Raw genomic sequence first — 20,221 nt, 5'->3', positions numbered from 1 at the left:
CCTTTCTTTCTCTCTCTCTCTATCCTCTCTCTAAAAATCAATACATAAGGTACTTTAAAAAATAAACCTTGGCTCTCAAAATTCCACTTGCTAAGAAATAGTGTCACATCTTTGAAGCTCCGTACTTTTTTCTGTGCTAACACTAACAGTATGCATTCATTCATACATGTATTCCCAAGTTCATTTAGCAACCCTGGGACTGTGGGTGCCCCCTTTGCCATGAATCCCTTAGGGAAGTCACCTTCCCAGACAGCAAGTGTTAGCCAAAAAATGTCAGCAGACACCATAAAGCCAAGGAGCAAAACAATGCCCAAACCAAAGACGGGGCCTGGTTCTGGGGCAGACTCACTGCCTCTGACGAGTTCACAGGGTTCTTGGAGGAAGATGCCCTTGTTCAGAGAATGGGCAGAACAGGGCCTTGATCAGGATTCAGGGCGTCTGAGCCCTAACACTCTGGTCTCTGTAGCCATGGGATCTCTGGAGGCATAAAGCTTTTTCCTCAGACCACAGCTGCCCACTCTAAGCCACCCAAGTCCCCCTAAATAGCAGGAAGAATGATACTCCTAGGAAGTGGTTTAAGGAAAACATCTGTTGGCCATCCCTCTTGTTCCAGCACCACCAGGTACTCAGAAGATTCTCCCATCCCAAGAAGCAGCTTGTTCCAAGAAATCTGCCCTGAAGGGCTAGAAAGTGCAGGGGCGTTGAAGTCAGCAAGACCTGAAAAATCAGCTCTTTTTCTAGCTGTGTGACCTTGAGTGAATTACTTAACCAACTAGAAACTGGAGATTTTAGTAGAAAAGAACTACAAGTTAAAAGCATTAAATAAAACCTTAAATGGCAAACCACTTTGGGCCAGGAACAGCGATCAGTGGGTGCTAGCTGCTACTACTAGTAATGGTGATGGTAATAACAGAAGTCCTGCCTGACCAGGTGGTGGCACAGTGGATAGAGCATCAGACTGAGATGCGGAGGACCCAGGTTCGAAACTCCTGAGGTCACCGGCTTGAGCAAGGGCTCAACAACTTGAACACGGGGTCCCTGGCTTGAGCTTGGGATCATAGACATGACTCCATGATCGCTGGCTTGAGCCCAAAGGTCGCTGGCTTGAACAAGGGGTCACACACTCTGCTGTAGCCCACCCCCCATCAAGGCACATATGAAAAAGCAGTCAATAAACAACGGAGCCACAACAAAGAATTAATGCTTCTCATCTCTCTTCCTTCCTGTCTGTCCCTATTTGTCCCTCTCTCTGTCTCTGCCACAAAATAAATAAAAATAACAGAAGTCTTAATAATAATGCATGTTAGCTGCTATTTTTAATGCCACCAGTCACTGAATTGTGAAACCAAACTAGTTTCTCCCATTCTGGAACTTAATACCTAGTTCCAGAAACTCACTTACTCATAGGGCAAAATTAAGTGCCACCACAGCCCTGGGTCCCTCCCACACACACATCCTGTGATACTGTGATTTATGTTAAGAAATATGTATTGTTCTAGTTGTGATGTTGGGACTGCAGGAGCAGGGTGGGGAAGGGGAAACCAGGATGGGAGAGAGGGTCTTCTTGGATGCAGATGTACCTAGGGAGCTTGTGGTGGGGTGGTGTGGGGGGGATGACCTGAGTTAGGAAGTGGCAGGGTGTTGGGAGCTGATCAACGACTGCTGGCTGACAAGGTCACAGCAGAGAAGACCCACAACTGCTGGCTGACAAGGTCACAGCAGAAGAAGATCAAAAACTGCTGATTGACAAAGTCACAGCAGAAAAGACCAACGGCTGCTGGTTGACAAAGTCACCACAGTGAAGACCAATGGCTGCGGGTTGACAAAGTCACTGCAAAGGAAAGGCACAATGATACTTCCCCTTTTGATCTTTTGAATTAATCTGGCCTTATATCCCCCCTTTTCTAGGTGTGTGCTATTATTTATGGCACAGGGATAATAGTACCGTGCTTTCCCTGTAGATTCGTAGTAATTTCTTTGGAAATGAGGTAGAGGGTGTGAGTTCCACAGAAAAGCCTGTAAGCCCCTTGAACTGGGCTCGTAAACATAAGAGGCTGGCTATGATATCCCTCGTAAAGGGTTAAGTTTGTAGGAGAATTTCTTCTTATTAATCATGTTAGAAAGAATAGATTGTGACTTGTGAATGGGTAGGAGGCAGTGGCTGTGCACAGAGCACCTTTTGGCCTTCACTTAATTCATCATTTTTCCTCCCTAGCCTTTTCATGTGATAGAGTAGAGAAACTTTCCTTTCTTCTTGCATACCTGACCTGCAGATGGTGGAACACTCTGAGAAGAATATAGTTAGAACTTAACTAGTGTGTGAATATAGTAAATAAATAAAATTTGACTAGACAATAGAATCTTAGGTAAGGTGTAATGGAATGGCCCATTGCGTGGCCTGGGATGGGAACGCAGTCAGCAAGAAAAGAATGTTTTGCTAAAAGACTTGTTTTATGACTGAAGGCAGTTGCTAGGTTTTCTCAGTGAGACATTCTCATGAGATTTATGTACTTTCCAAGATTTTTCCTTCAGATAATGAGAGGAATGTGGGGGGATCCATAGAAGCAATAGCAATTAATGTCTTCTGAAATTATGTTGCTACTAAGCTATCTTGCAAGTGCACTCTATATATCTTTAAGTAAAAGTTACTCTTAATGTTATGTCAATTTCTTAATGGGCAAGCCTTTTGAAATCTTGTGAGAAAAATTAGGACACTGCATAAACTCAAGGCCATTTGCCTGAGCAAGCGGTGGTCCTTTGCTAGTCCTTAATGATTTTGTCTGCTAATCTCTCTCTGCCCCTTGACTCACAACAACAGTAAAGTTGAGTTATTAGTTAGTACTAATCCTTTAAAAGCTTTTACCGATGTTGTTATCACTATTCAAGTTATTTTATAGTTGTACTTTGAATGATTTGCCACCTGATTTGTAGTTTATAGATATAAGTTAACTGTTATCTGGAAATATGTAAACCTAGTGAAACAAAAGCAATGATTAATACCATGTAATTGTAACTTAGTGTGTGTGTATAAAAAAGAAGCTATACTAGCATTTGGCAGAAATGCCTGGCAGTAAATGCTAACTAGAGAATAAAGAGAAAGAAAAGAATTCAGCTCTCTCACTCGATTTCGCCGATGCCGTCTCTTCCTGTGGGACCCCTGGATTCCCCCCGGGGCTGGACCCCGGCAGCAGGGCCCAGGGGAGAGGGGTGTCCCCATAACACAGGCTGGAGATGGATCTCTAGACCAATTTTATCCTCTTCGCTATGGATACTTTGGGTCAAATAATTGGGGGTGAGGGCCTTCTGTATTGTAAAATATGTGTCATCATCCCTGGCCTCTACCCTACTAGACACCAGGACCACACGCCCTGCCACAATTGCGAAACCAGAAATGCTCAGACACTGCCAGATGTCCTCCAGATGGCCAGATCATCCCAGTGAAGAATCACTGGTGGATGGGACCCTGATTAGGGCACATCATGGGAGGTCCCAAGATGTGAAGGAAAAGGAAGAGAGTGAAGGGGCAGGCGGGCGGAGAGAGGCGATAAAGGGATGATGTCCCAAGATGAGAAGACAGGGTGTCTGTGGCCTGCGGCCCGGGTAGGCGCTAAGCTGCACCCAACACATTCGTTGGTCATGTGCCTGCAATGGGCCAGGTACATGTGCTGGTCAGCTGACAAGACAGACAAGGTTCCGGCTTGTCTGGAGCTTGCATTCAGTAGGGAGACCACAATTAGATTTAAACAAGTAGATATGAGTGCTTTGAAATGTAAAATTAGGTGAAGGGAGGGTAGAATGACAACAGGTGTTGTTTTCAGATTTAACATGCAGGCTTCCCATGGGCATCTCAGTAAACCTCAAAGCCAGGAGTGACCGCCATCAATGACTATGTATGTAATCCCTCGAGTTTATCAGTCTTTTCTCTTCCAGCGTTGAAGTACAGGCTTCAACAAGAAGGGGTCAGGTCTCTGGCCCCTCCCTTGAGGCTCAAAGACTGGGGGCTTTAGAGAAGCTTCACCTTGGGAAGCTTAAAAAAAAGAGAGTCTCAGATTCAGTACCCAGAGATTCTGATTTAATTGGTCTGGTATGGGGCACAATTTGACCCAAAGAATCCATAGCAAAGAGGATAAAATTGGTCTAGAGATCCATCTCCAGCCTGTGTTATGGGGACACCCCTCTCCCTTGGGCCCTGCCACTTCCTAACTCAGGTCAGGAGATTCTGATTTAATTGGTCTGGTATGGGGCACCACCCCATCACTATTTATTAAAAAACTCTCAAGAGCCTGACCAGGCGATGTGGTGCAGTGGATAGAACATTGAACTGGGACCCAGGACCCAGGTTTGAAACCCTGAGGTCGCCAGCTTGAGCGCGGTGGGCTCATCTGGCTTGAGTGTGGGCTCATCTGGCTTGAGTGTGGGCTCACCAGCTTGAGCATAGGATTGCTGGCTTGAAGCCTAAGGTTGCTGGCTTGAGCAAGGGGTCACTCGCTCTGCTGTAGCCCCCTAGTCAAGTAGGAGAAAGCAATCAGTGAACAACTAAGGAGCCTCAATGAAGAATTGATGCCTCTCTTCTCTCTCCCTTCCTGTCTGTCTGTCCCTATCTGTCCCTCTCTTTGTCTCTCTCACTGTCTCTGTCAAAAAAAAAAAAAAGCTCCCTAGAGATTCTCATGTACAAGTGGGGCTCAGAGCTACAGCTCTGAGAGCTCGCAGGCTCCTCTAAAGCTTTTAGGAGGAAAAGAAATTACTATGGTGATGCAGGGAGAAGATGTGTGACCAGAGCTTTCAACGTCTCAGCGAAGGCATTCCTGACAGCCGTGCTTCCCTGATATGGGGACATTTGCAGCCCCGTCCTGCAAGTGAGGAAGTCTCTTCCCATGCAAAGAAGAGAAATGGCAAGGTCTGCATTCATGGTGTACAGGCGTGTTTTCTGTTGTAGCTGGACTTGGGTCTTTAGAGAGAGTGTCTTTGGATGTCACTGGCCTCTGGGGCTGGCAGGTTCAGAGAAGGGGTGGTCTTTGAATATCTGATAGGCTCTGATGGAAAGGAAGCAGGGAAAAGGAGAGAGAGAGAGAGAGAGAGAGAGAGACTGCCCGTGCATTAAACAGCTGGCTTTCCAGTGTCAGGACCCCTCATCCTGAGTCTCTTCATGACTGTCGATCGTACAGCAATGACACAGCTGTGTGTTACAGGTTTCCGCTCATTCGGTCACAATAGTCCTGCGGAGTTGTTGTCATTGGATCCATGTTACAGTTAAGGAAGTTGAGGCTCAGAGGACACAGAGAGCGTGAGGTCACCCAGAGGAGGTGGTGGAGTGTGAACCCAGACAGCCGAGCTCCGGGCACCTTCTCCTCATGGCGGGCTCATCCCGCCTCTTCCTACAAACCGTGCTGGTCTGTCATGTTACACAGTGCGAGGGCATCCGAAGACAAATCCCAGAAACCGGGTTGCTGGGTCAAGGAGTCTGAGCACCTTCAGACGTGGAGCAGTGGCTGAATCGCCCTCCTTTGAGGCAGTGCCGCTTTCTCTCAAGCCAACACCGAATGAGCACTCAACCAAAGCCTTTGAGTGCTTGCTCCCAATCTGCCTCTGCTTTGGGGGACTTGGTTTATACTGACTCAAAAAAGGAAAGGGATGGCCCTGGCTAGATGGCTCAGCAGTAGAGTGTCGGCCCGGCGTGTGGATGTCCCAGGTTCGATTCCTGGCCAGGGCACACAGGAGAAGTGACCATCTGCTTCTCCACCCTTCCCTCTCTCCTTTCTCTCTCTCTGTCTCTCTCTTTCCCTCCCTCAGCCAAGGTTCCACTGGAGCAAAGTTGGCCCCAGCACTGAGGATGGCTCCATGGCCTTCGCTTCAGGTGCTAGAATGGCTCCCATGCAAAGGAGCAACACCCCAGATGGGCAGAGCATCACCCCCTGGTGAGCATGCTGTGTGGATCCTGGCCAGGCACATGCGGGAGTCTGTCTGTCTGCCTCCTGGTTTCTAACTTCGAAAAAATACAAAAAAAATAAAGTGACACAACTACTAGTTAATGCTGCTCTTCTCTCTCCCTTCCTGCTCTCTCTCTCGCAAAAAGAAGTAAGTTAAAGAAAAAACTAAAGTAATCATTAAAGTTAATTTTGATAATACATTTTATTTAACTAAATGTATGTGAAACGTTACAGTTTTGGCTTCTACTTCAAGCCAGCGATCTTTGGGCTCAAGCCAGCGACCATGGGATCATGTCTACGATCCCACGCTCAAGCCGACGACCCTGTGCCCAAGCCGACGATCCCGTGCTCAAGCAGGCGACTCCAGGATCTCGAAACTGGGTCCTCCGCATCCCAGTCCGGTGCTCCATCCACTGCGCCACTGCCTGGTCAGGCCTTTTTATCTTTGTATCAATGATCTCAGTTAACACTGTTCCGTGTAAGCTTGTCCCCCCTGCTGGAGTGCGGTGCACCGGGAGCTGGACTTACCCGCTCTAACCCACTACTGTCCCCCAGCACCCAGGACAGCGCCCGGCACCCAGTCGTCCGGGCATTTGCCTTCTGATCCAGGGCCTTCTGTGATCGTAGCAGCAGGTAGCATTGGCTGTGTGGCCCCTCCCTGCCCAGGAAAAGGAGCAGGAATGTTCCAGATGATATTCTGACCCCCCTCTGTGTGTCTGCATGTATGCAAGCATGTGTATGTCCAGGGGTTGGGGTTCTGGGTTTCTTACCCTAAAGACTCCAGGATCCCACCCCCAGAATGCCAGTCAGCCTCCTGACTTCTTTCCCCCCACAACATCCCCTTCCTAGCGCACTGCGCTCCCCACATGCAGCCTCTCAGCCCTGAGGAAGGGATGCCTGCCAAGGGAGAGAAGTCCAGGGCCAAGGTAAGCGACCGTTCCTCTTCCTTCAGGAACGTTCCATCGTGTAAGACTCGGACCATTTGCTCTCTCTTCACGGATACTTCCTGCGCAACAGAAACTCAACCGGGGCCCAGGGCCCGTGGGTCCCTCCCCTGGCCGCTGAGGGTAGGAGCATGAGAAGGCCCCCCTCTCCTGTTTCTCAGCATGCGCATGACCTCCCCCCTGTTCGTGCAGCACCTCGAGGGGCTCTGCCCGCCTGGGAAGAAAGCCCCCCCTCCTCGAGAGACAATGACAGCTGCTGCTTTGTCGCTGTGGAGACGCACACCCGGTTGAGGCCTGAGGTGGCAGGGGGGACCCTGTGCTGCGCCCCGGAGCTGATCTCCTGATGTCGCTCCGTTTCTGCTTGTGCACCCCGTTTTACGAGGAGGGATCCTTTCCAACTTGAGTGACTGCTCAATTGGCTTTATGGCAACCTGGCCGTGGAGTGGTAATGTTAGCCTTCTGCGATGAGACGTCCCTGCTCCCGATGTTTTTTGACCTTTTCACACATGCCAACTGGTGAAAACAGGAGAATTCTTTCTGGGACCGCCAAGGCAGAAATCGCCCTGACATAAGTGACTAAAGCCATTGTGTCTGTATTCGTCATACAGCGTCAGGGTGGTGAACTCTTTCGCAGCACAAAATTTCTGAGTGCACCAGTTCATGGGCTGGCGGTTGAAAACATGACTCTAGTCTAGACCATAAAGTGATTTTCTCCAACATGCATATTTTTGTATTTTTCTGAAGTGAGAGGCGGGGAGGCAAAGAGACAGACTCCCACATGCACCCTACCGGGATCCACCCGGCATGCCCACCAAGGGGCGATACTCTGCGGCATTGTTCTGTTGCCACCTGAGCCATTCTAGTGCCTGAGGTGGAGGCTATGGAGCCATCCTCAGCACCCGGGCCAACTTTGCTCCAATGGAGCCTTGGCTGTGGAAGTGGAAGAGAGAGACAGAGAGGAAGGGACAGGAAAGGGTGGAGAAGCAGATGGGTGTGTCTCCTGTGTGCCATGACCGGAAGTCGAACCCAGGACTTCCACATGCTGAGCCGATGCTCTACCACTGAGCCAACTGGCCAGGGCGCAACATGCATTTTGAAGTTAATTTCTCATAACGAACAGCTTCATCCTCTGAGTCATGTGTGGTCACTCCCTGTTGCTGTCACAACGTAACTTGGCCAAGTTATCATTCAGGTTGGAGCTCCAGCATGGCGTGACTTAGCTGGGGCCTCTGGTTTGGGTCTCACAAGGCTCAAATTGAGGTGTTGGCCTGTGTCATCTTCATTCATTCCTTCTCCTGTTTTTATTTGACCCCTTTCTCTTCCATCTTCACATCCAGCTCATGCCTCTGATCTCCTTGATTTCCCTTTCTCTCGTCTTCTGCCCACCAGTTGGAGAAGTGTCTGTCTTATGGGATCCTCTGGTCCCTGCAGGCCCACCTAGACAATCTTCAATAAGCTCCCTGTTTCAAGGTCCACAGATTAGCAAAACCTTTGATGACATCTGCAAAGAGCCATTTGCTACGTGGGTTCTATTCATGGGCCCTGTAAGTGAGCAGGTCGTTGGGAGGAGGTGGCAGGGGGGACTCAGTTCCTCTATTCAGGAGCTGCAAGAATGTCAACAGGTCCTCTCACCTCACTGTCGTCTGTCACGGCGCTAGGATCCTGTCAACGGGGACCCAGTCCCTGCTCACATGAGCACTGAATGGACCAGTACACACAGGTGCTTAGAAAAATGCCTGGGGCTCTGTCAGCACCCAGTAAGTCCCAATCGATACACTTTTCATATAACACAGTCTTGAAGATCATGTCACCCTGCATTTTATTTATGTTAGTACTCCCCTGCCCCTTTTGGCCCTGGAGTACCAGATGTTTCCTGAGGACATTCCTGGCAGCTTGTTTGTCCCGTGTGTGAGGGGACAAGTCCACTCTCTGCTCCAGCAGTGTGGAAACACAAGCCTACCATGACTGGAGGTGTGATTCTCCCATTTCACGCGCTAGTGATGTTCGGGGATGTGGCTGTCTACTTCTCCCAGGAGGAGAGGGGGTGACTGAGCCCCACACAATGGGGTCTGTACAAAAAAAGGTCATGTTGGAGAACTACTGGCACCTGGTTTTTCTCAGTACGACCCTTTCCTTGTCCTCCCTCCAACAGCGGGCTCTTTGAGGGGATAGGAATCAGTCTGGGCAGGAAGACAGGAGCCACTCCAGTTTGGGTTTTTGTTTTTAACAGTGTTATTGAAATATACAATGCTCAAAAAAATGAGGGAATATCTCATCGCTTTCTATTCATTTTGAAATATCCCCTAACTCTGCTCACAAAAATTAGGGTATATATTAAGGGTCAGGAACCTATGGCTCGTGAGCCAGATGTGGCTCTTTTGATGGCTGCATCTGGCTCGCAGACAAATCTTTAATAAAAAAATAATAATATTAAATATATAAAACATTCTCATGTATTACAATCCATTCATTTCCTACCACTCATGTTCATGGTTGTGGGTGGCTGGAGCCAATCACAGCTGTCCTCTGGGACAACACCAAATTTTTATTGGATAATGCATAACATATACAAGTCATTGTGAGGTCAGGAAGTAAACTTCCCTCCTTTTAATAAAGTAGTCAGCTAGCTAATTGCAGAAACCCTTTAGATGAAGAAGATGGCTAAAAGAAAAAAAGATAAGGAGTATCGTACTTTTCAGCAGGAATGGACAGAGGAATTCGCCTTTGTGAAGAGCAGGTTCTGCAGTGTGTCTAATATACAATGATAAAATTGCATTGATGAGCCCTGGCCGGTTGGCTCAGCGGTAGAGCGTCTGCCTGGCATGCGGGGGATCTGGGTTCGATTCCCGGCCAGGGCACATAGGAGAAATGCCTATTTGCTTCTCCACCCCCCCACCTCCTTCCTCTCTGTCTCTCTCTTCCCCTCCCGCAGCCAAGGCTCCATTGGAGCAAGGATGGCCCGGGCGCTGGGGATGGCTCCTTGGCCTCTGCCCCAGGCGCTGGAGTGGCTCTGGTCGCGGCAGAGTGATGCCTCGGAGGGGCAGAGCGTCGCCCCTGGTGGGTGTGCCGGGTGGATCCCGGTCGGGCGCATGCTGGAGTCTGTCTGACTGTCTCTCCCCGTTTCCAGCTTCAGAAAAATACAAAAAAAAAAAATTGCATCAATGAAACAGTCAAATATAAAGTGGCACTTCGACACACGCCATACTACATTTGCATCAAAATATCCAGCGGGGGACAGCAGGAAGAAAGCATGTTAAGAGCTACTGTGCAGCCTGATCAGGTGGTGGCGCAGTGGATAGAGGGTTGGACTGGGATGCGGAAGGACCCAGGTTCGAGACCCTGAGGTCGCCAACTTGAGCACGGGTTCATCTGGTTTAAGCAAAAGCTTACCAGCTTGGACCCAAGGTCGCTGGCTCGAGCAAGGGGTTACTTGGTCTGCTGAAGGCCCACGGTCAAGGCACATATGAGAAATCAATCCATGAACAACTAAGGTGTCACAACGAAAAACTGATGATTGATGCTTCTCATCTCTCTCCATTCCTGTCTGTCTGTCCCTATCTATCCCTCTCTCTGACTCTCTCTCTGTCTCTGAAAAAAAAAAAAAAAAAAAAAAAGGAGCTACTGTGCAGAGTGCAAGCTAGTCAGCAGCAACTCCATGTTTGGACCCAACAAAGTGACTGGAATTCGGCTAGCTTTGCTGGTGTTTTACCAATTGTGAGAAATGGAAAGCCATTCACAGATGGGGAGTATGCCAAAATGTTTGTACTTGATGTTGCTAATGAACTTTTTGATGACTTTTCAGATAAAGACAAGATAATCAAATGAATAAAAGACATGCTTCTGTCGGCAAGAACTGTTCATGATCATACCATCATGATGGCAAATCAAATTGACGCAACACAAGTGAAGGACATAAATGCAGTACCATTCTTTTCACTCACCATTTATCCCAGTTCAGCGTGATTGCAAAGTATGCTATCGGTGACACACTACATGATGAAAGTCTTGCTGTTTTGCCTATGAAAGAGACAACAAGAGGGGAGGATTTATTCAAGTCTTTCACTAAGTTCATTAAAGAAAAAATCTACCGATGGATAAACTTATCTCGGTGTGTACTAATGGTGCTCCATGCATGGTGGGGAAAAACAGGATTCGTAGCGCTTCTTCGTGAACATGAAAAGAGACCCATCCTAAGTTTTCACTGCATCCTACATCAGGAGGTGCTTTGTGCTCAGATGTGTGGTGAAAAGCTTGGTGAGGTGATGTCGCTGGTCATTCAGGTGGTCAACTTTATTGTAGCCTGAGCTTTAAATGATCGCCAGTTTAAAACACTGCTGGATGAAGTTGGGAATAATTAATCTGGTCTGCTTCTGCACAGCAATGTGCATTGGTTGTCAAGAGGGAAGGTGCTCAGCCATTTTGCGGTTTGTCTGAGCGAAATCTGGACTTTTCTTGAAATAAAAAATGTCGAGCATCCTGAGTTAGCTAACACTGAGTGGCTCCTGAAGTTCTACTATCTTGTGGACATGACTGAACATCTGAACCAACTCAATGTGAAAACGCAAGGTGTTGGAAATACAGTATTATCCCTTCAACAAGAAGTGTTTGCATTTGAAAACAAGCTGGATCTCTTCATCACCAACATTGAAACAGGTCGTTTACTACACTTTAGAAACTGGGAGAGTTTAAAGATGCATGCACAGCAAGTGACCCTACTCAACATCTCGATCTCCAGCAGCTAGCGGGCTTCCCATCTAATCTCCTGCAGTCATTCAAAGCACACTTTGGAGAATTTTGTGAGCGTACTCATCTTTTTAAGTTCATCACCCATCCACACGAGTGTGCAGTGGACAGTGCTGACCTGAGTTACATCCCCGGTGTCTCCATCAGAGATTTTGAGCTACAAGCTGCTGACCTGAGGCCTCAGACATGTGGGTGAATAAGTTCAAGTCACTGAATGAAGATTTGGAAAGACTTGCACGACAGCAAGCAGAGTTGGCGAGCACACAAGTGGGGAGAAATGAAAAGACTTCAACCCATGAACCAGCTGATTGTCAAAACTTGGAACACGCTTCCTGTCACATACCACACACTGCAGCGTGTGAATATTGCTATACTGACAATGTTTGGCTCTATGTATGTATGTGAGTAGTCTTTCTCACATCTAAGGAATGTTAAGACCAACCTATGATCACGTTTAATGGATAGAAATCTCAACGCCTGCATGAAGCTTAACCTCACCACATATCAACCAGACTACAAAGCCATCAGCAAAACCATGCAGCACCAGAAGTCACATTAATGATAAGAAGTACTTTATTCATCATTGGTTAGCAACAGCATAACAATGTTATTAAAAAGAATTTAGAGACTTATTGTACTTTAAAAGTACAATAAAATGCACACAATTACTATTTAGTGTTAAACATATTGTATGGCTCTCACGGAATTACATATATATTTATTTGTTTGTTTTTTTGTTTGTTTTGTATTTTTCTGAAGTGAGAAGTGGGGAGGCAGAGTGACAGACTCCCACATGTGCCCAGCCAAGATCCACCCGGCATGTCCACCAGGGGGTGATGCTCTGCCCATCTGGGGTGTTGCTCCTTTACAGCTAGAACCATTCTAGTGCCTGAGGCGGAGGCCATGGAGCTGTCCTCAGCACCCAAGCCAACTTTGCTCCAATGGAGCCTTGGCTGTGGGAAGGGATGAGAGAGATTGAGAGGAAGGAGAGGGGAAGGGTAAAGAAGCAGATGGACGCTTCTCCTGTGTGCCCTGGCCAGGAATTGAACCCAGGACTTCCACACACCAGGCCGATGCTCCACCACTGAGCCACTGGCCAGGGCCTATAACTGAATTTTTTAAAAACATTTTTTTTATTTATTGAAAGAGAGAGATAGACAGAGACATTGATTTGTTGTTCCACTTTTTTTTTTTTGTATTTTTCTGAAGTTGGAAATGGGGAGGCAGTCAGACAGACTCCCGCATGCGCCCCACTGGGATCCACCCGGCATGCCCACCAGGGGTCAATGCTGTGCCCATCTGGGGCGTTGCTCTGTTGTGACCAGAGCCATTCTAGCGCCTGAGGCAGAGGTCATAGAGCCATCCTCAGCGCCCGGGCCAACTTTTTGCTCCAATGGAGCCTTGGCTGCGGGAGGGGAAGAGATAGAGAGGAAGGAGAGGGAGAGGGGTGGAGAAGCAGATGGGTGCTTCTCCTGTGTGCCCTGGCTGGGAATCGAACCCAGGACTCCTGCATGCCAGGCCGATGCTCTACCACTGAGCCAACTGGCCAGGGCCTGTTCCACTTATTTATACATTCATTGGTTGATTTCTCATATGTGCCCTGACCGGGGATCGAACCCACAACCTTGGCATGTCTCGGACGACACTCTCACCAGCTAAGCAACTTAGCCAGGTTTGCCACTGAATTTCCATGCTGCTCGTTCTCTGCCTGCATCAAGTCCCACACACTCCCTCTGTGCCATTCAATCCCCCTGGCCATTGACCCAAGGCTGGGCTTTCCACCTTGTGCCATCCACATCATGCTCAATTCCAACATGTTGCTCTCTGCAGAACTTTCCTGTCAGAGGCCTAATGTGATCACCCTGTTGGAGAAACAGAAAGCACCCTGGACGGTAGAACCCGTGAGAGGCCATGGGGTCCCGGGTGAGTGACAGGACCAGGGCTTAGAAGTTAATGGTTTGATCCTAGTGTGAAAGCATGCTCCATCTGTGAGAGGGAAACCCCTGGGAGATAGCACTTGAGAGCCACTTTTCTGCCCAAAAGACCCTAGGCCTGTGTGGAGAATTCAGTTCCCTTTGGTAAGACCCCCATCCCACCACCACCCCTAAAAGAAAATAACCAACATTCTCTAAGCCCCTTACTGGGTATCAGACACTTCTCAATACAGGTTTCTCCCTACAACGCTGTGCTGTCGGTACCTGGTTCCTAGGAGGAAACAGGACCAGTGTACTTGAGTGATTGCCCCAGGTCTCCCAGCCAGGAGGTGGGGGTTCAAACCCCAGCTTTTAGTCTCACAACCTCAGGTATTCCACCCTCATTTCCACACCCCCCCCCCATTTCCCTGCCTCTGCTTCTGTGTTTCCCTTCAGAGAAGGTACATTCTGACTTCTTCCGTGACAACACGTCTCATTGGAAAACGTACCCACCTGCATCGTTTTCTTCATTCCTTAACAAGAATTTAAAATCTTTCCCGTAACTGTTCATTTTTACTTCTCTGGAAGAACTTGTTCTCTTTTCTAATAGATTCCTCTTTGATTGGTCAAGTGTGTGTGTGTGTGTGTGTGTGTGTGTGTGTGTGTGTGTTTGTTTATACTTCTATGAAGTTTTTTCATTGCGGTGCAAAAGTACAGCATGAAATATCCGATCTTAACCATTTTTAAACGTGCAGTGAAGTGTAAGCACATTGTTATGCAGAAGGTCTCTAGAACTTTCTCAATTGCAGCAATGAAAGTAGGTGCCTTCTCAATGCTGGTCCCCCCTTACCTCCCCCAGCCCCCAGTAACCACCCCTCTGCTCTCTCTTGCTGTGATTCTGATTACTGTGAATACTTCATATGAATAGAATCAGACAGCATTTGACCTTTTCTGACTGGCTTTGCTTACTCAGTCCTTGAAGCCCAAGGTCACTGGCTTGAGCTAGGGGTCATTGGCTCTGCTGTAGCCTCCCTGGTCAAGGCACATATGAGAAAGCAATCAGTGAACAGCTAAGGTGCCGCAACAAAGAACTGATGCTTCTCATCTCTCTCCCTCTTGTCTGTCTGTCCCTATCTGTCCCTCTTTCTGTCTCTCTCTGTCTCTGTCAAAAAAAAAGTTTACAGGAGGATGTGGATAGCTTATTGCAAATACAGTGTCATTTTATATAGGAGACCTGAGCATCCATGGATTTAGTATCCATGGGGGTCCTGGAACGGATCCCTCAAGGACACTGAAGGATGGCTGTACCATGTTTTTTAAAATCCATTCCTCTGTAGATAGACATTTGGGTTGCTTCTACCCCTTGGCTACTGTGAATAATACTGCAATGAATATGTGAGTGCAGCTCCCTCTTTCAGATCCTGGTTTCTATTTCTTTGGATATGTACCCAGAAGTGGGATCATGGGAGCATATGATAGATCTAGTTTTAGTTTTCTGAGAACGCTCCATACTGTTTTCCACAGTGGCTGCTCTGTTTCTCTTCCCCACCAATGGTGCATGAGGATTCCAACTTCTCATCTTGCCAACAGTTGTTACTTTCTTTCTTTTTTTATTTTTATTTTTTTTATTTTTTTATTTTTTGTTTTTTTTTTTTGCATTTTTCTGAAGCTAGAAACAGGGAGAGACAGTCAGACAGACTCCCGCATGCGCCCGACCGAGATCCACCCTGCACGCCCACCAGGGGCGACGCTCTGTCCACCAGGGGGCGATGCTCTGCCCATCCTGGGCGTCGCCATGTTGCGACCCTCCTGGGTGTCGCCATGTTGTGACCAGAGCCACTCTAGCACCTGGGGCAGAGGCCACAGAGCCATCCCCAGCGCCCGGGCCATCTTTGCTCCAATGGAGCCCTGGCTGCGGGAGGGGAAGAGAGAGACAGAGAGGAAGGCGCGGCGGAGGGGTGGAGAAGCAAATGGGCGCTTCTCCTATGTGCCCTGGCCGGGAATCGAACCCGGGTCCTCCGCACGCTAGGCCGACGCTCTACCGCTGAGCCAACCGGCCAGGGCCTTCTTTTTTTATTTTATTTACTTTTTCTTTCTGTATTTTTCAAAGTGAGAAGCAGGGAGGCAGAGAGACAGACTTCTGCATGTGCCTGGCCGGGATTCACCCAGTATGCCCACCAGGGGGCGATATTCTGCCCATCTGGGGTGTTGCTCCATTGCAACTGGAGCCATTCTAGTGCCTGAGGCGGAGGCCATGGAGCTATCCTCAGTGCCTGGGCCAACTTTGTTCCCATGGAGCCTTGGCTGCAGGAGGGGAAGAGAGAGACAGAGGGAATGGAGAGAAGGAAGAGTGGAGAAGCAGATGGGCACTTCTCCTGTGTGCTCTGGTCGGAAATCGAACCTGGTACTTCCACACACCGGGCCGATGCTCTACTGCTGAGCCAACTGGTCAGGGCCTGGTTTGTGGTTTTTGATCCATGCTGACAATGTTTTTTAATTGGTGCATTGAGACCATTTACACTGATAGTGATTATTGACATAGTTGGTAGATAATATCAGAAACGAATATAGAGTAACCATATTTGTTACTGTTCTCTACTTGTTGCCTTTACTATTGGTTCCTATTTTTGCCTGCCACTCCTTTTCTGTGTTTTGGGGGGTTATTATTTTTTCTATTTAAAATTTTTTTTCATTTCTCATGATTTTACTTTCTGTCTTTCTTAGAATATCAATTATAATTTTTCTTTTACTTACTTTAGTGAATGTCCTAGGGTTTCCAATATACATTTACAACTAATCCAAACCCACTTTCAAATAACACTGTACCACTCCATGGGTAGCATGAGTACCTTATAATAACAAAATGAGGCTAATTCCTTCCTTTTGTTCCCAGTATCGTTGCTGTCATTCACTTCCTTTAAGATAAATGCATAAGGGCCCTGGCCAGTTGGCTCAATGGTAGAGCGTTGGCTTAGTGTGTGGATGTCCTGGTCTGATTCCCAGTCAGAGCACATAGGAGAAGTGCCCATCTGCTTCTCCACACCTCCCCATATTTTCTCTCTTTCTCGCTTTCTTTTTTTCTCTCTTTCTCCCCCTCCTGTAGCTATGGCTCAATTGTTTTGAGCGCATCAGCCCCAGGCACTGAGGATGGCTCCATGAAGTTTCCACATCAGGTGCTAAAAATAGCTCTGTTGCGAACATAACCCCATATGGGCAGAGCATCGGCCCCAGACAGGGGTTGCCAGGTGGATCCTGGTTGGGGTGCATATGAGAGTCTGTCTCTCTATTTCCTCTCCTCTCACATGGAAAAGAATATATATATATATATATATATATATATATATATATGCATAAGCACACATAATCAAATACGTTGTTGTATTATTATTTTGAACAAACTGTTATCTGTTGGATTAATAAAGAATAAGAAAAATAAGGGTTTTTTTGCCTCCACTTATTTCTTCTTCAGTATTCTCCCTTTCTCTATGTAAATCTCAGTTTCTGATCGATACTATTTTCCTTCTCTTTTGAGAAGGAAACACCTTTTGAACATTTTTTGCAAGGCAGGTCTCCTGGCAACAGATTCCCTCTCAATTTGTCTGATAAAGTCTTATTTCTCTCTCACTTATGAAGGATATTTTTACAGAATACAGAATTTAAGATTAGTGGTTTCTCTTTTCAGAAGAGAGTTCCCAATGGCTCCTGTAAAAATGAGTATATAGTTAAAAGCCCACGCCTGACCTGTGGTGGCGCAGTGGATAAAGTGTTGACCTGGAAATGCTGAGGTCGCTGGTTTGAAACCCTGGGCTTGCCTGGTCAAGGCACATATGGGAGTTGATGCTTCCTGCTCCTCCCCCTTCTCTCTCTCCCCCTCTCTCTCTCCTTTCTAAAATGAATAAATAAAATAAAAAAATAAATTGGGTATTATTAACAAAGAAAAGCCCACCATGCCTCAAAATTAATCAGCCTAATGAAATTGAAATTTCACAGTATTATTATTTTTTTCTTAACATCAATCCTGGGAAAATATCAAAAGGGTTAAGGAGCCTGACCAGGTGGTGGCGCAGTGGATAGAGCGTCGGACTGGGATGCGGAAGGACCCAGGTTCGAGACCCCGAGGTCGCCAGCTTGAGCGCAGGCTCATCTGGCTTGAGCAAAGAGCTCACCAGCTTGGACCCAAGGTCCCTGGCTCCAGCAAGGGGTTGCTCGGTCTGCTGAAGGCCCACAGTCAAGGCACATGTGAGAAAGCAATCAATGAACAACTAAGAAGTCACAGCGCGCAAGGAGAAACTGATGATTGATGCTTCTCATCTCTCTCTGTTCCTGTCTGTCTATCCCTGTCTATCTCTGCCTCTGTAAAAAAAAAAAAAAAAAGGGTTAAGGAGTTTTAAATTTCTGATGCTTTTCAAAATATTTACTACTCTTAGCACTATTTTAGCCATTTTAAATGACTATTTTATATTCATAAGGAACATGTACATTTTAGAAAATAACAAAAATCAAATTAAGGAAAATATTACTGCAGTCTTTTGTCCCAGAAACACTTTCTGGCCCTAGCAGTTGGCTCAGTGGTGGAGTGCTGTCCCAGCATGTAGATATCCCAGGTTCAGTCCCGGTCAGGGCACACAGGAGAAGCGCCCATCTGCTTCTCCATCCCTCCTCTCACTTCTCTCTCTCTCTCTCTCTCTCTCTCTCTCTTTTCCTCTCATGCAACCATAGCTCAGTTGGAGTGAGTTGGCCCCGGGCACTGAGGATGAATCCATGGCTTCCTCAGATGCTAAGAAAAGCTCAGTTGCTGAGCAACAGAGCAACGCCCCAAAGGGACAGAGCATCACCCCGCTAGTGGGCTTGCTGGGTAGATTTCAGTCAGGAAGCATGCAGGAGTCTGTCTCTCTGCCTCTCCTCTTCTCACTGAATGGAAAAAAATAAAACTACTTTCTATTGAGGTACACAGCTACTATGTATTTTCAACATATAAAATGGGATCATTCTTGCAAAAAGGTTGACAGACTAGTTTTCCCCTTATATTCTAGAAATTTTTCTATGTTGATTCAATTTAGCTTCTCACATGCCAATTAAAAAAACAACAACAAGGAAACAAATACTTAATGTGTTGATTTCTTTCAGGCTCCAGGTCTAAATGTGAGACCAAGAAGTTACATCCAAATCACTGCAACAAATCTGGGCAAAGCATCTATCAGAAACCAGTTTCTGCAGCATGAAAAGGTCCCACGGAAAAGAGAGGCTGCAAGAAAAAGTCACTCCTAATACAACCAAAAAAAGTGCATCCAGGGAAGAAATCTTTCAGATGTAATGACTGTGGGAAGATCTTCAGTCAAAGCTTGTCTCTTAAACTTCATCAGAATTCTCACACTGAAGAGAAGCCTTTTGAATGCAGTAGTTGTAGAAAAGCCTTCAGACAGGTTTCATCTCTTCTTCCTCAGAGACTTCACAGAGGAAGGGAACACCGTGCCCGTGATAAATGTGAGGAAAGCTTCATTCAGAGAACAACGCTTATGCTGCATGAGAAAATTCATGACGGAAAAGGAAACCTTTGACTGTGGGAAGGCCTTGAGTCAGTGCCCGTCCCCCGGAAACATCAGAAAATTCTCCTTGTTGAGAATGCCCACGGGTGCAGAAGATGTAGGAAAGCTTTCATTCAAAGGTCTTCCCTTTCACTTCATGAGAAAACCCACAATGGGAAGAAAATACATAAATGCAATAAATGTGGGAGAGGCTTCAGTAAGAAAGCAGTCCTCATTGTGCATAAAAGGACTCATACTGGGGAGGAAAGCCATGAGAATGAGAAGGCCTTAAGTCAGTGGAGACGTCACCAGTTCGAGAATCCTTATCAATGTAGAAAATGTGGAAAATCCTTTCATAGGATTTCATCCATTATGCTTCATCAGAGGATTCATGCCCCGGAGAAATCCTTCAAATGTGCTAAGTGTGAGAAGGTCTTCAGACGGATTTCAACCCTTACTCTGCATCTAAAAATTCATAACAGAGAACAACTGTACAGATGCAGCAAATGTGAGAAGGCCTATACTCGGCATGCATCCCTTATTCAACACCAGAAAGTTCACACGAGGAAAAAGAAATGGTTTGCATGCAAGGTCTGTGAGAAGATGTTTTCTGAAACGGCCAACCTTAAAATACACCAGAACATTCATTCTGAAGAGAAACCTTTCAAATGCGATCAGTGTAGTAAAGTTTTCAGCCACCAGTCCTTTCTGATGGAACATCAGAGAATTCACACTGAAGAAAAACCCTATCAGTGCGAGGAATGTGGGAAAGCCTCAGTCACCGAATATCTCTCAGGTGACATAAGAGAACTCATACGGAAGACAGACCCTATGAATGCTGTCAGTGTGGAAAGGCCTTCGGTCAGAGCACACACCTTATCCAACATGAAAGAATCCACATGGGAAAGAAACCATACACGTGCTGAACATGCGGGAAGGCCTTCATTCAACGCACCTCCCTTATTCTCCATGAACGAAGTCATACCAGAGAGAAGCCCTATGAATGTAATGAGTGTGGAAAGGCCTTCAGCAGTGGCTCAGACCTTATCCGGCATCAGAGAAGTCATTCTTCAGAGAAACCCTATGAATGTAGTAAATGTGGGAAGTCCTATAGCCGCAGCTCGTCCCTGATTCGACATCAGAATATACATACAAAAGAGAAAACCTAA

General features: G+C 46.9%; 1 protein-coding gene across 1 annotated transcript; it reads left to right on the top strand.

Annotated features, from left to right (window-relative positions):
* Positions 1-8,832: 8,832 nt before the first annotated feature.
* On the top strand, positions 8,833-20,221 carry ZNF667 (zinc finger protein 667). The gene is given in 7 exon segments (XM_066266628.1): positions 8,833-8,946; positions 8,949-8,991; positions 13,445-13,537; positions 18,655-19,070; positions 19,072-19,114; positions 19,117-19,824; positions 19,827-20,221. Coding segments are annotated over 7 exon segments (1,812 nt in total).

The sequence above is a fragment of the Saccopteryx bilineata genome, chromosome 3 (genome assembly GCF_036850765.1).
Source record: "Saccopteryx bilineata isolate mSacBil1 chromosome 3, mSacBil1_pri_phased_curated, whole genome shotgun sequence".
Lineage (NCBI taxonomy): Eukaryota > Metazoa > Chordata > Mammalia > Chiroptera > Emballonuridae > Saccopteryx > Saccopteryx bilineata.
Note: the sequence above shows the minus strand (reverse complement) of the source record. Positions and strands in the feature narration are given on the sequence as shown.